Below are 13823 nucleotides of genomic sequence, written 5' to 3'. Positions count from 1 at the left end.
GAGAAGAATGGGGAAGGGACTGGCTATAACCATCACGTTGCCTCAAAGCATCAAAGTCCTATAGAACCACCTGGCCTGAATACAACAGAAAGCCATCTGGTTCACTTTGCTTTTGTAGACCTGTTGCTAACACAGACGCTAACTCAAACCTATTCCAGCAAACCCTACTACAGAATGGCAGTCATGTATGCAGCACAGGGCACGGTGCCCACACAATAGTGTCCTTTGTGCAGGAAATCAATGGCAAGAGAGAGTTAATGGCAAAGACATAGAAACTGGCACGTCTCAAATTTCGGTGGCAATTGTCTTTTTGCAATGTTGGCATGCAAAGCCCTGGCTGTGTAAACCTGCAATAGAAAGGGAGATCCAATATCACTCTAGTCTGGCAATCCCTCTGTGGTTAATTAAAAGCGTTAGCTCCGCTTCAGTGCAAACATGGCCCCTGGAGACTATTACCTCTCTATGTATTTTGTATATGGACAGATAAACAGATCGGTTACTTTAGAATGGTTTGATCTATAACCGTGTGTGTGTGGGGGGGTGATTTCAGTGCTGAGAAACAGGAGACCCAGCAGTGATGAGCGGGTTTGGAAGTCTGTTAAAGTGGGTAAAGGGAGTAAAGCAGGAATTTATGTCTGTATTTGTTTATCGCAGGCTCTTCCCTGTTCTCTTGTCCTGTAGGGAGACAGTGAACCTGATTCTCCGTTCACGTACACCACTGTCAATTAGAAAAAACTTTACTGAAGTCAGTGGAGATACCTCAGGGTAGAACTGGTAGAAGAGAGAGGAGACTCAGGCCCAGCACCTTTAACCCAGTGTTTACGTCTGTATGAATACCATGGTTGCTGGGGTGATTGTGTAGTTCCTGGCTGGGCTTCCTGTTGTGTAGGGATCTGCACCCATAACACACAATGGGCCTGGTTCTCCTCTTCACCGTACACCAGTGACTTCAGTGGAGTCTGATTCACATCAGAGGAAATGAGATGCATGAATGTGCTGTGTTCTGCACCAGAGCAGGGCTCCCCTTCTAAAGGGGCGCGGCTGTGATGTTTATGTTTCTCATTCCCCAACGGCCCACGTGGAAGGGCGTGGCTGTAAAACAGGGTGGAGGGACAGGCTGGATGGCGGAAGGGCTTTATAGTGGCAGGCATCACTTTTGAGTTCCGTTACGTCTTCAGCTCCGGTCCAGGATGAAAGGGATTGAAAGACGTTGCCATCTGATGGATTTCCAGTGGCCTAGATGATACAAACCTTGAGGGGTGGGGGTGTCTTTAGGGCAGTGTGGCATGTCCCCTTGGTTGTCAGTCTAAGCCGGGAAACCGAGGGCTAACTGGGTCACATGGATGGAGCTCTTCTCTCACACCTGGAACTCCCTCCAGAATGAGGAACGTAGGTGGGACCGGGGAAGCTTGCATCAACAATGCTTGTGCTGGAGCTGTGCTATAGGTACGGGTGATCTCCCCCAGAGCTGTGCGTCCAGCACCAAACTCATATACACACAGTTAAAGGAGTGAATTGACGGGAGGGAAAGTACCGGTAGAAAGGGCTAATTTGAGCTTTCTCCCATCCACGCCCTTCCTTCCTCCTTGTTCCAAATGTCTAGACACCCCTGAATCACTCCCCAGGAGGGCTCCAGGGTCCCGCATTTGCCTGGCGCAGTCTTTGAAAGGCATTTCTGTCCCACAGCATGGACTGCAGCACATTGGTTGCAGCGTGCATGCAAACAAGGCCCGTGGAAAGGACCCACAACCCCTCTGCAGCGCCGACCACTCTTGTCTCAGCTGCAAGGAGGAGGGCATGGGGGGGGGGGAGCGCTTGTTTGGCACAGCTGTTCTGTCTCCTCAAATAGTTTTGCCAAGACCCAGGGCACAAGACCCAGGGCTTAGGGTGAGTTCATTTAAATGGTCTCCAGTCAGGGAAGCAGCTGACAGGAAGGATTGCATCAACCAGGCAGAAGGGCCGCTCTCCTCAGGGAGACAGGCATGTGGATCTTTTAGTAGCAATAAATGGATTCAGCCATCCAGCCACGGAAGAGCAGACTCCAGCTTTGCCTGCCAATTTGTGAAAGCCAAACACGTTGGGGATAAAGGGCCAAAGTCACCCATGCTGTGAACAGGTGCAATTCCATTCATTTCAATGGCACTGCTGCCCACTGGCTCCTGAGATTGTTGGGGCCCTGGCGTGGTGCGACAGAGAGACAGATGGTTCCAGGCCAATTTCAGGAGCTCAGGATAAAACCTGCTTTGGGTGTGGGGGAGAGTCTGCCAGCTAACTTTGTGACCTTTGGCAGCGCTAATTGGTTCCCTTGCGGGGAGTTCAACAGAGACTGAAAGCCCCTCTCACTACTCCAGTGCGCTCAGGATTTCAGCCCCATCCACACTGTAACCTGAGACCAGGCCTCTTTAGTATTATTATTAATTGGCGGCTGTGCGGTGATTCTGGATCAGGACCCCATCGCGGCTAGGTGCTGTACAAACGTGGGCCCCACAGAGCTCTGGGCTCGGGACCACACTCCGCACCAGCCCTGCAAAGCTGCTTCTGAGCTGGGGATTCACATGCAAAAGAAGCACAAAGAAGCACAAATCTCTGCACCCCCCCCCAGCCCCCGAAAGGGGTGAAGGAGTTTGTATCTGAGGTTGCAGCTGTAGCCAGTATCTTCTTAATTAGTTATGAAGGCTAAATCTTTTAAATGTTACTTTCCTGGCAAGAACGCACGCTCCAAGGTAACCCACACAGATCACGGTTTGTGTGTATAAGCACATGCATCCCCCCCCCACACACACACACAAAGTGTATGCATTGATGGAACCATATTTACGCCACAACTAGTTTCAAAGGCAACACAAGAGATAACACATAACAAGCTCGGGGGGTGGGGGGGGGGCAAGAACAGCAGAATAACCACTAGCCATTGTAGCTTTCATAAGGGCTGCCTTTTGTTGACAAAGTCACTGGCTAAAAGACGTAACATGGCAGGAGTTATACATGCCACGGGAAAACTAAACTGCCCTAGGGAGAGTAAATGGCCTCGCCCAACGGGTATGCCCTGCAGAGACTAGAGAACAGGACTGGAGGAAAACAGTGTGGAAGCACAGATTCCCCTTTTTATGTCCAGAGAGTAAAAAAGGTAATTTAATTATTTTATTTTTAAGCATGACCTTTGTTTGGTGTTGGGATTTTGCTTCTTCTGAAGTTCATAGTATTAAATCATTCATAGTATTAGACAGTTCATAGTATTAAATCGTTCATAGTATTAAACAGCTCTTTAGAGCTTCAAGGCACTGTACCAACATTAACTAGTGAATCTGCACAACACCCTTCCTAGGCAGGTAAGTTGCAGTATTCCTGTTTTGTACATAAGGAAACAGACACAGAAGTCGGAAAGTTAAACAAACAACCCCCCACCAGCACCCATCCAGGCACCAAAATAAATACTCCGGTTTTCAAACAAGTTGAGCACAGTGGGTGCTAGGCCCTTTTGAAAATGTCACCGGAGGTGCCCCAATGGGGGCTGTTGGGGGCCGAGTACGTCTGAACATCTGACCCTTATTTAGGTGGCTAAATGCAAGCTGAGCTTTTTTGAAAATCTGTCCCAGAGAGGCCAAGGGTATGTAGGCCCCTGAAAATGCAGCTAGGAGTCTAATGGGATTCTCAAGAGCACCTAGCGCCAGCTCACATAGATTTCAATGGGAATAGGGTGACCAGATAGCAACTGTGAAAAACAGAACAGGAGGTGGGGGGTAACAGATGCCTATATAAGAAAAAAGTCCCCCAAAAACCGGGACTGTCCCTATAAAAACGGGACATCTGGTGACCCTAAATGGGAATTAGGCACCTAATTTGCTTAGGGGCATTTGAAAACCCCACTAGGAACCTATTTACATCTTTAGGTACCTAAGTCCCTTTGAAAAACTGGCCCTAAATGTGTTGTCCAGAGCCACAAAGAAAATCAGTTTCAGAGAGACGCAGAAGCTCATGGATTCTGGTCAGGCACTCAGGTCCCACCTGTTTTTTTCTGTGAACAAGCTAAGATAAGGCACCTTTGGAACAAAACAAAAGGGGATAATGCCGCTTTCACTCCAGTTCTGTGCATCTCAAAGGACTTAAAGCAATGGGACAAAGAACTGAGGCCTGGTTTGGATCTCACTGGCGCTGGGGTAAAGCAGGAGTAATTCCATTGGAGTCAATAGACTGTGACACCGGGTGTGAGTGAGAACAACCCCATTTATATCATATGTTGCGATGAAGTGTATTGAATGCAGCCATTATTACAGACCCAGCAACAAATTCTATGTGGTCTTGAATATTAGAGTCCCCTGGGAGATGGGCTGCTACGTAAGACACCAGCACTATCCCCTATTATTTTCAGAGACCCCAAAGAAATCTTTACTTTCCACTTGGTCAGCTGCTACAATTAAGCAGCGCACAAAGGACCACCCCGTTTATAGGACGTCACTTCTCGAGGTCAAAATTCTTGGGAAAAAGAATCAAACTCTCACCCAAACCTGCATTTCTTCTGAGCCCCAATGCTCAGACCCCTGAGGCCAGGGCCGGCTCCAGGCACCAGCTGAGCAAGGGGAAGGGGCGGCATGTCAGGCTCTTCGGTGGCAATTCGGCGGAGGGTCCCTGTCCCTCTCGGAGGGAAGGACCTGCCGCCGAATTGCCGCCGAAGAAGAAAGCGGTGTGGTGGAGCTGCTGCCGACCGCAACTTTTTTTTTTTTTTCCGCCGCTTGGGGTGGCAAAAACCCTGGAGCCGGCCCTGCCTAAGGCAGTAGGAGTGGTGGGTGCAGAAGGAACACAGAATCAGGTCCATTGGTAGCCATTAGCTGCAAAGTACCATGGGATAGATTCTAGCCACAGGTGCTCAGATGCTACAACGATGAGAGCTGTATAAGAACCAAACAGAATAGAAAAAAAAGAAATTAAGTAGTTAATAATAAAAGGTCATTTGTCAAATGCTGACTGTATGCAGTGCTATTTAAAGAATGAAAGAAGGCATGTGCCCAGCCTTGAGGAACTTGCAGTTTACCAGTTCCCTTTCATAGGTTAGAAAGCCAGGAGAGGAGGAATGGTCCAGTGGTTATGGACACAGGAACCCAGGGTTTAATTCACTGATCTGGAGAGGCAGGGGCGGCTCTATGTTTTTTGCCGCCCTAAGCATGGCAGGCAGGCGGCTTTCGGTGGCGTGCCTGCAGGCGGTCCGCTGGTCACGCGGATTCGGTGGCGTGCCTGCGGGATGTCCGCCAGTACCGTGCCATCGACGTCCCCGCTGCCGAATTGCCACCGAAGCCACAGGACCGGAGGGCCTCCCGCAGGCGCGTAGCTGAAAGCCGCCTGCCTGCCGCCCTCACAGTGACCGGCTTGCTGCACTGGTGCCTGGATCCACCCCTGTGTAGAGGTTTGGTTTCCTGCCTGACCTTGGGCAAGTCACTTTGTCTCTCTGTCCATCTGCAAAACAGGAATAAAAGTACGTCCCTACATCACAGGGTTGTTGTGAGGATCAACACACTGAAAACATATGAGACACTCAGAAGCGGTACCAGTGGTTCTCAACTTATTTTCCATTGTGGGTCATAGAGGCAGCTCTCTAGGTGTTATGTGGGCCGCATCCACACAATATATATATACTGCCTGGATGGCCCCGAGGATGTCACATGGGCCGCAGCTGTGTGCTGATTGGGCCACAAACAGCCCACGGGGCGTGGGTTGAGAACCACTGACCTATACTGATGGAGGCCATATAAGAGAGGTAGCATGGAGAGCTTTGCTATTTCTGTTTGTCTGTTTCACTTGAAAGCATGAAAGGGACACAAGACACTAACCCAGGTTCATCTGTCAGGACAAAAGCTTATGATCTTGTATTGGAGGCGCTGAGCAAAGTTTTCAAAGATGGGGAAAGGATATTTGCCAGAAGCTATCAATGGAGCTTAGGTGCCCTCTAGTGGTACCGGTAAAACATTTCCATTTCAATGAGAGCTGCCTTTGCTTTCATTTGTACTCTTCTGAAGGAGACAATCCACATTTCAAAGCCCCTTTTTGTGTCTTTTCATTTCTCTAAACAAATGGAGAATTGAGAGTTTTATTTTTCCTCTCAGTAAAAGAGGGGGAGAGGTGAAGGGAAAATGACTAATTCAAGTGATTTATTTCTAGGGGAGAAGGCAGGAACGCTTGTTGAGGAAGACACACTGGCTGCTTCTAATGATGGGCTCTTTCTCCACAGCATTTCAGAGCACTAGTCAGTCTTAGGACAATTATGTGCGTACACCTCCTTTTCTGCCTCCCTGCAAACGGCTGAATGCTCTGAATCTCCTAGCAAGTTCTCAGCATGAGTTGGAGAACCTGTGCTGGACACAGAGGCTGAATAGAGGGGTTTAGTTCACTGGGCTTTAAATTTGTTGGGGTTTTAATGGAACCGTGCACGACTCAGTTGCTTTGTTTTGTACAGATTTGTGTGAGCGTTCGCTCTGGTTTCATCACTGCTGTGTCTCACTTGCACCCTCGGATTTGAAGGAGCCTGACAATTCAAAGGAAACCAAGCTGAATTTAACCCAGACATGCAAAGTCAATGTTTCATGGTTTCCAGCTGAAACCAAAACTTGGCCCTAGTCTTGCTCAGAACTCAAGCCCTGGAATCAAGGCCCTGGGTTCATTTGAAACCAGGCCGTCATGGTGCTTAATCTTGATCTCAGGCTCACTTGAAATCAGGCTTGTCAAAGCTTCGCCCCTAACTACCTGTACAACTTTGCCACCGGTTCATTCCAAACTCACTTGATAGATGTTATGGAAGGACTATATAAAAAAGACATAGGTAGATATACACATGTATGTGTAGATAGTTAATATAAAGAGCACAAAAGAATATGTAGCGTTGTTCCTAACTTAGTAGGCTCAATAAAGCTGGTGTTGTTAAGCCCTGCAAATGGCTACCTCTTAACAACAGATTCACGAATTTCAGCAAACCTCACGAGTGTCTGTTTTTTAATGAAACCACAAGGTTGGCGAACGTCACCTGACTGCAGGGCTCCTTATGAAAGTTTTGCACAGCGCTAGTCAGGTCACAGTCAGACTGGAGACGTGATTAGCCCCTTGCTTATGTTTTGGCATGTGTTGGCTTGATTTCGCGCCGCCTGTTCTCACGTTCATGGATCAGCATCGGTGCAAACTGGGGGGGGAATAAATGTAGCTTTCAGGCTCTTGTCTATGCTCATCTCTTTTTAGGTCTGGCTCCTGGAGATGAACGCAAACCCTGCGTTGCACACCAACTGTGCAGTGCTGCAGGACATCATCCCCACCGTGGTCAATGGGACTCTGGGTAAGTAAAGAGCCCTGCAGTCCATGTCTCAGTTTCCCCAATGCTCTCCATGAGACATGCCCACTTGCAGCAAAGGCACAACAACATGGCTTTGGGCATTATACAGAATAGGAGTCAAGTCAGGTTCTGTTTGCATAAGGGTTTTCATGGATCTCAAACTCTGGATGGGTCTAATGCCCATTGCAATCAATGGACAGACCTGCTGGCAAAACTGGCGTGGGCCCCTTTGTGCACTGAGGCTGGGACTCTCAAAAGCACTTATGGGACTTAGTCCTATTGACTTTCAGTGGGACTTGTGCTCCAACATCACTTAGGTGCTTTTGAAAATCCTACCCAAGACTGTTTAGGATTGTCGCTGTTTTTAGCCACCTGCTTATTCAGGGCAGAAGGTGTCTGAAGATGTTTTCTCTTACTTTTATGTAAAATGTGTGGGCTGCGTTTTTATAAACTGCCCTTCAAATTGTACCCAGACATTCCTGCAAGTGCAGCTTTCACATGCACATTCTTTTGCAGGCACAGGGATTAGCAACACGCAGGCACAGTCTATCCGACTTGGGCATTTATATGGCCCCCATTAGCATTGTATTTAATGTAGTTATCCTCACAGCAGCCCTGTAAGGTAGGGCAATGCCATTGTCCCCATTTTACCAATGGGGAACTGAGGCACAGAGGGACTTGTGAGTTGCACAAGAGGTTTATGGCAGACGTGAGAGTGTGCAGTATAGTTTGCTGTGTGCGTAGAGGTGTTTAGCCATGTCATGATTATGTCTCCTGTCACAGATTTGGCCCTTGAGATTTTCAACAAGAGCTTGAAAGGCCAGAGGATTTTACCTTTGCGGACACAGAGCCATTTTGTGCTGCTCCATAACGGGGGTACATCTGAAGCTGGACCAAGATCCTCAAAGACCAGGAACGCCCTGGGTATCTCTAGGAACCAAAGGTCATTGACGGAAAGCACCAGCCACCTTGCTCGGCATTCTCCCAAAGCAGCAGAGAAGCCTCCAAAGAAACCAAGTGACTCTGGGGAAAACACCATCTCCCCTCCTCAGAAGGTTTCCCAGAGAACTGTCTTAACTATGCCACAGGTGCAGGTCACTGACATACACAGCATCTACGCCTGCCATCCTTTCAAACCCACAGCCTGAAGCGGCCAGGTGAGCAGTACGTGCAACCAGTACATTATTAGGCCTCTGACATTCTCAGCGGAAGGTAGCCTGGCAAAGCACCGCACAGACGATGGCTCAGAAAAGGACACGGCCAGCACTATCGTTCCCACAGCTGCTGCTTCAAAAGAGGCCGCTTATGGCGTGTGGTTACAGCAGACCTTCGGGATTAAATCTCCCACACCCACTAAAGAAGACCCGGCCTTCATCAGCTCCCAGATGGTCTCTCTGCACCTCCAGTCCAAGGTCTCAGGTAGCTCGCCTTGCTTGGGAGGCCACTCCAAGCCGCTCTGCCAACCCCTGACCCACCCCACAGCCAAGGAAACACCATCGACCAGTGACAGCAAAGCAGCGGCTGTATCCCAGGGCGCCGAGCCGCCTCCAGATGATCAGAAAAAGGTGTCCCATCGCGGGTCTTAGACTGAGATTGCTGTGTGTTGAGTATATGATGCTTTCCTATAAGGAACATAAAAAAAACCCCAAACATTCTATATATCTGTGACGTATCTAAGCATTTTTTGGAAACAGTCACTGATTTTTAAAAGCTGTTTTGTTATTTTAAAAGAAAGAGAGAGATGATTGTGCAATACACTGACTACTGACCACCAATGTAACCCTCCCCCCATAATCAATATGGTTCACTCCCCTCCTCCTGCACACAGCTGTCAATTTAGAAAGACCATTGCACTTTGATTTTTGTTTTTTAAATAATAGCATCATCCTATAAATCCATGGAATGAGACTGAAACCACAGCGTGTGATGCCCTCTTCCAGAGTGTTTCTTTCCATGGCAGCTGAGCAGTCTCAGTTATACCCATGTATGCCATTGTGTGTCCTGTGCAATTATCTATGTAATGTGCACTCCTAATCATGTATTATTGCAGATATATGCGCACGTGTTCTTGTTTATGCACCAGGCACTCATGTTCCAGGGATCTATTATTCACAATTCTATTAGCATGGTCGTATAGAGCCGTGGTTCTCAACCTATTTACCGTCGTGGGCTGCATATGCAGCTCTCTCTGTGTTGTCAGGTCACATCGACACAATATTTATACTACCTGCATGGCCCTGAGGCTGTCACATGGGCCGCAGCTATGTGCTGTTTGGGCCGCAAGAGGCCCACGGGCTGCGGGTTGAGAACCTCTGGTATAGAGGTCTGGTGTCCCTAGCCTCTGTTTGCCGGAAGCTGGGGTTGGGCGACAGGGGATGGATCACTTGATGATTCCCTGTTCTGTTCATTCCCTCTGGGGCACCTGGCATTGGCCACTGTCGGCAGACAGGGTACTGGGCTAGATGGACCTTTGATCTGACCCAGTATGGCTGTTTTTATGTTTTTCTGTCAGTTAAGCTAGTGAGATTTCCCAGCCCTCTCTTGCATGGTCTGCAGAAAGATGGTTAATGGCATAATACTTTCTATAGTGGTACATTCCATTTCCACCTGGGATGAATCATTCCTCCCCCCCCCCCATCCTGCTGCACTTTGTTCTGCTGCCTTTCCCCCAGCTACAAGGAGCCACCCTCTTTTCTGGACACCACACTATGGCAGGGAACAAGGCACAGGTCCTCCAGCTCTGACCACTCAGAGGTGTGGTCTTTTCCAAGCCCCTCTTTGCTCTGCAGAAGGGTCAGCGGGAGGGCCCCATGCAACAAACTAGTCCCAAGTGAGTCACCTTCGTTGTGCTTGGAACCACAGCGGCTCGAAGGCAGGACTCCTGAACAGCATTCCTGTTTGCACTGAAACACGAGTGGGCTTTTCTGTAAAATCCTGCCTGTACGCATTTAATAACCGTACTTAAATAGCATCGTATCAACCTGAACAGAGCCGCACAAGGCCCTTTTCCCCCACACGCGCTTCCCGTGCAGTAAGCCCCCATTTTATAGAGAGGGAAGCTAAGGCACCAGGAGTCAAAGTGACTGGCCCAGAGTCACAGAGGGAGTCAGTGGCAGAGTGTGCAATCCAATCCTATATTCAGCCCGTGACCTCTCTCATTGCAGAGGATCATGGGAAAGGCAGCAGTTCCTAATCCGATTTAGGCCACATCTACACTATGAGCTAGGGGTATGTTCTCAGCATGGCTCAGCAGTACCTCCGCTGCCGTTACTGCGTGCTACGGCGGCTGCCCTGCCACTCGCACTCACACGAGCTTGATGAGAAGTAGTGCGAGTCCGTGTACACGAGCAGTAGGGTCACAGCTCTAGCTGGTAGTGTCAATGTAGCCTTAAGGACTGTGTGTGTGCCAGGCCCCGGCGCCCAGATGTGAGGCCTTCCTATCACCGTGTAAAAAACACCTGCCCCACCCCACCCCGCACGGCCCTGGCCAGAGCAGGAATCGTTCCAAATGAGGTGCGAGGCTGAAGGGCGAAGGAGACCTAATGTCCCAGGTTGTGCCTGATCGTCTCATCCTACCATAGCATGTCATTCAGGGCTTGTGAGTCTTCCCTTCCCTGGCTCTCAGCACTCAATAATTCCCCTCCCAGGGTACATCCCCCGGATCTGTGTGAGCATAAGGTGATCCCATGACCAGACGCTATCTGCTGGGGCCTGCACTTTCCCAACCACCATGCGTGGCTCCCTCCAATCCCCGCACATCCCCGGTAAATCACGGGTAAGCCCCTCGTGTCGTCAGAAGAGGGCACAGGACCCACCCTTTGCGTTCTCCTCCCCTCGCTGGCGGCAAAGAGTCTCTGCACAAGGTGCCCACGCAGAGGGAGGGGATTTCCTTGGCTTCCCCCACCCCACGCAAACCAACCACTGTTGGCAGCGCTCGTGCTGTTCTGAGCATGGCGAAGACAGACCTGGAAAGCCAGTGCTCGGCTAGCTCCAGCTGAACCGAGGCAGCAGTCTGTCTTTAGAACCATCAAACACATCTGAGGTTGCGGAATGAGCTTCCCTGACTATTCCAGAGCCAGCCTGCCTCTCCAGCGGTGCTTAAATCACTAGTGCGGACGAGGTGCCAGCAGTCACGTTCTTGCCTGGGCCTGCTCTGAGCCACTGTAGTTAAAACACCAGCAGCTGGTCTACGGTACCGGTCCCGCTGGCGGACATAAAGAAAGGCTCATATGGCCCCCCTGATTAGCAAGGGCTTTGCAGTGAGGGACAGGGCTAATGCAAACATTCATTTCCCCTGGACCCAGGATGTTTTTTTCTGCTGATAACTGTCCTAGCCCAAATCAAATATCTTGGGCTAAATTCCTCTCCGGTGTATTTCCATAGAACTCAATGGCGTTCCATCACGGAGGAATGTGTCACTTTGGTGGCTGATGGTTTTATTGCTTGAAAATCCCTGATGGCTTATGGCCGCAGATCCGTTACACTGGGGGACAGAGGTAGGCAAAACACCTAAAACTGGGGCCCCGAGCCCCTTCGAATGTAGAGACTGAGGGTTATTGGATTTGGAGCTCCCCCTCCAAGGTTGGATCCTAAATCAGAAGCAACCTGCCTTCTGGTTCTGATTTGGAAGAGCCTTTTCCCATGAGATTTTGGCCCAAGATGGCAGAAATCTTGCAAAAACCAACTAGCTCACATGGCTTCAGCTCATGAGAGTTCTGCTCTGTCAGTTCCAAACCTTCACCCCAGCCTTGATCTGGAACCAAACTCTCATTCTTGAGCTCAGTTCTGCTGGTGGTGAGGGCTGAGTAAAGATTGATCTTCCCCGATGAATACCACTGGGCTAATTAATGCAAATCAGGGCAGGCCTGATTGCACAGACTGCAGTGATGCTACTGCACGCTGCAGAGTTCTTCAGTTTCGCTGTCATCACGTTATTATAAAGGGACTGTGTGCACCCTCGGCCCACCCAGCAACTCTTGAAGCTCAGTTCAGCTTCAGCGGAGCATTTCTCATACATCACTCATTCAGGAAGTGTTATGAAACTCAGCAGCAAGCACCGGTTACTGCTTTCCGAGAGTGGGGAGGAGTTAGACGTACGGTTTGCTGCTCTGTAGGCTGGTGACACCACCTCAGAGCATCACTAGACAGGCCTCCACAGCTGCTTCCTGTCCTTTCAGTTCCGTTCGTGCCTGTGCGTTAAAAAAAAAACAACAACACCCACCGTTTGTGTTAACCCTTTCATGTCCATGAGATGCAGGACATGAGGTACATCTAACAAAGTCGATTACTGCTCCGACTGCCAGTGAGCCCTGACCAAAACCCAGCTCCGGTCCTAAGATCCTCCAAACTTTGGGGAAGTTCAGATCCAAGTCCAAATTTTACAGCTGACTCCCTGCCTCTAAAATGGGCCAAACCAAACCCCAGAGCCTCGCACTCCTGAGCGTTGAGGAAGTTCAGATTTGGGTAAAATCTTCACAGCTCGGGCCTATTTCTGCTGAGAACCCTGAGCCCGTTGATTTATCCTCAGCATCCCAAGAGGCAGGACAAGGACCAAGTCAGTTCAGTTCGCATCTCTACCTAGGGAGGTGGTGGAATCTCCATCCTTAGAGGTTTTCAAGGCCTGGCTTGACAAAGCCCTGGCTAGGATGATTTAGTTGGGGTTGGTCCTGCTTTGAGCAGGGGGTTGGACTAGATGACCTCCTGAGGTCTCTTCCAACCCTAATCTTCTATGATTCTCTCTCCTTTCCCCCCTTCCTTCAGCAGCGCCTCTTTCCCTTTCCTCTTCCTCTCCCTCCACTGTCTTGAAAAAGACCCCTCCTGCTTTGTCCACCAATCCCTCAGGTACTAGAAGAGTCACTACCTGACTGGCCAGCATTCAAGTCAAACCAAACCCTTTGTTTCATAGAATCCCAGAAACACGAAGAGGAAAAGGACCTTTATTCAGGCCCATCTTCCCCATCCTCCCTGGCCCTGCACAGCCCCATTCTCAGTCCAGTTTCAAATTGGTTTGGTAATAGGGCTCTCCCCCCTAGGGAGACTATTGCATACCAAGCCCTGTGGCAGAACAATGTCCCATTCCCATCGTCTGCGCTGTCTACACAGACTGTTCAGAGCCCTTCCATGGCTAAGCACCCACCATAGAGTTTACTCCACCTTACTCATCCATACATCACCTGTACCAGTTGCTCTTCAGCCCTTCGCTGAGGAGAGGAGAGAGAAGAGATCTCTCCACACAGAGATCCTTCTTGGTTCTGGCTCTGCTAGCCAGCACCTCCTTCCCGGGCCTTCTTCTACCCTCTGTGCTAGTGGGCTACTTAACTCTTTTGTCCTCCCCGGCCCATTCTTATGCACTGATTAGGCACAGTCAGGTCCACCTGGGTGGGCAGGGTGTGGGGGGAATAACTGGTGTTTACGTGATCAGCTGGCTCAGCTGTTGGTTCCCAGTGCTCTCCCACAGCCTCATTCGTTGGAAATTTGTCCCCAAATCCTGCTCTCAGCATCCCTCCGGGTGTGT

The 13823-nt window shown here is 49.8% G+C and overlaps 1 protein-coding gene across 1 annotated transcript in view; it reads left to right on the top strand.

The window, feature by feature from the left end:
• TTLL10 (tubulin tyrosine ligase like 10) overlaps nucleotides 1–9358 on the top strand; it is a 204386-nt gene extending 195028 nt beyond the window's left edge. Inside the window, exons 16-17 of the mRNA XM_042852868.2 lie at nucleotides 7219–7312; nucleotides 8093–9358. Of these exons, the coding sequence (XP_042708802.2) occupies nucleotides 7219–7312; nucleotides 8093–8457 (459 nt within the window). The 3' untranslated portion in view covers nucleotides 8458–9358. The remainder of the gene's footprint in view (nucleotides 1–7218; nucleotides 7313–8092) is intronic.
• The last annotated feature ends 4465 nt before the right edge of the window (nucleotides 9359–13823 follow it).

Source organism: Chrysemys picta, chromosome 21, assembly GCF_011386835.1.
Source record: "Chrysemys picta bellii isolate R12L10 chromosome 21, ASM1138683v2, whole genome shotgun sequence".
In the NCBI taxonomy this organism is placed as follows: Eukaryota; Metazoa; Chordata; order Testudines; family Emydidae; genus Chrysemys; species Chrysemys picta.
This window is presented reverse-complemented; position numbering and strand designations above follow the sequence as displayed.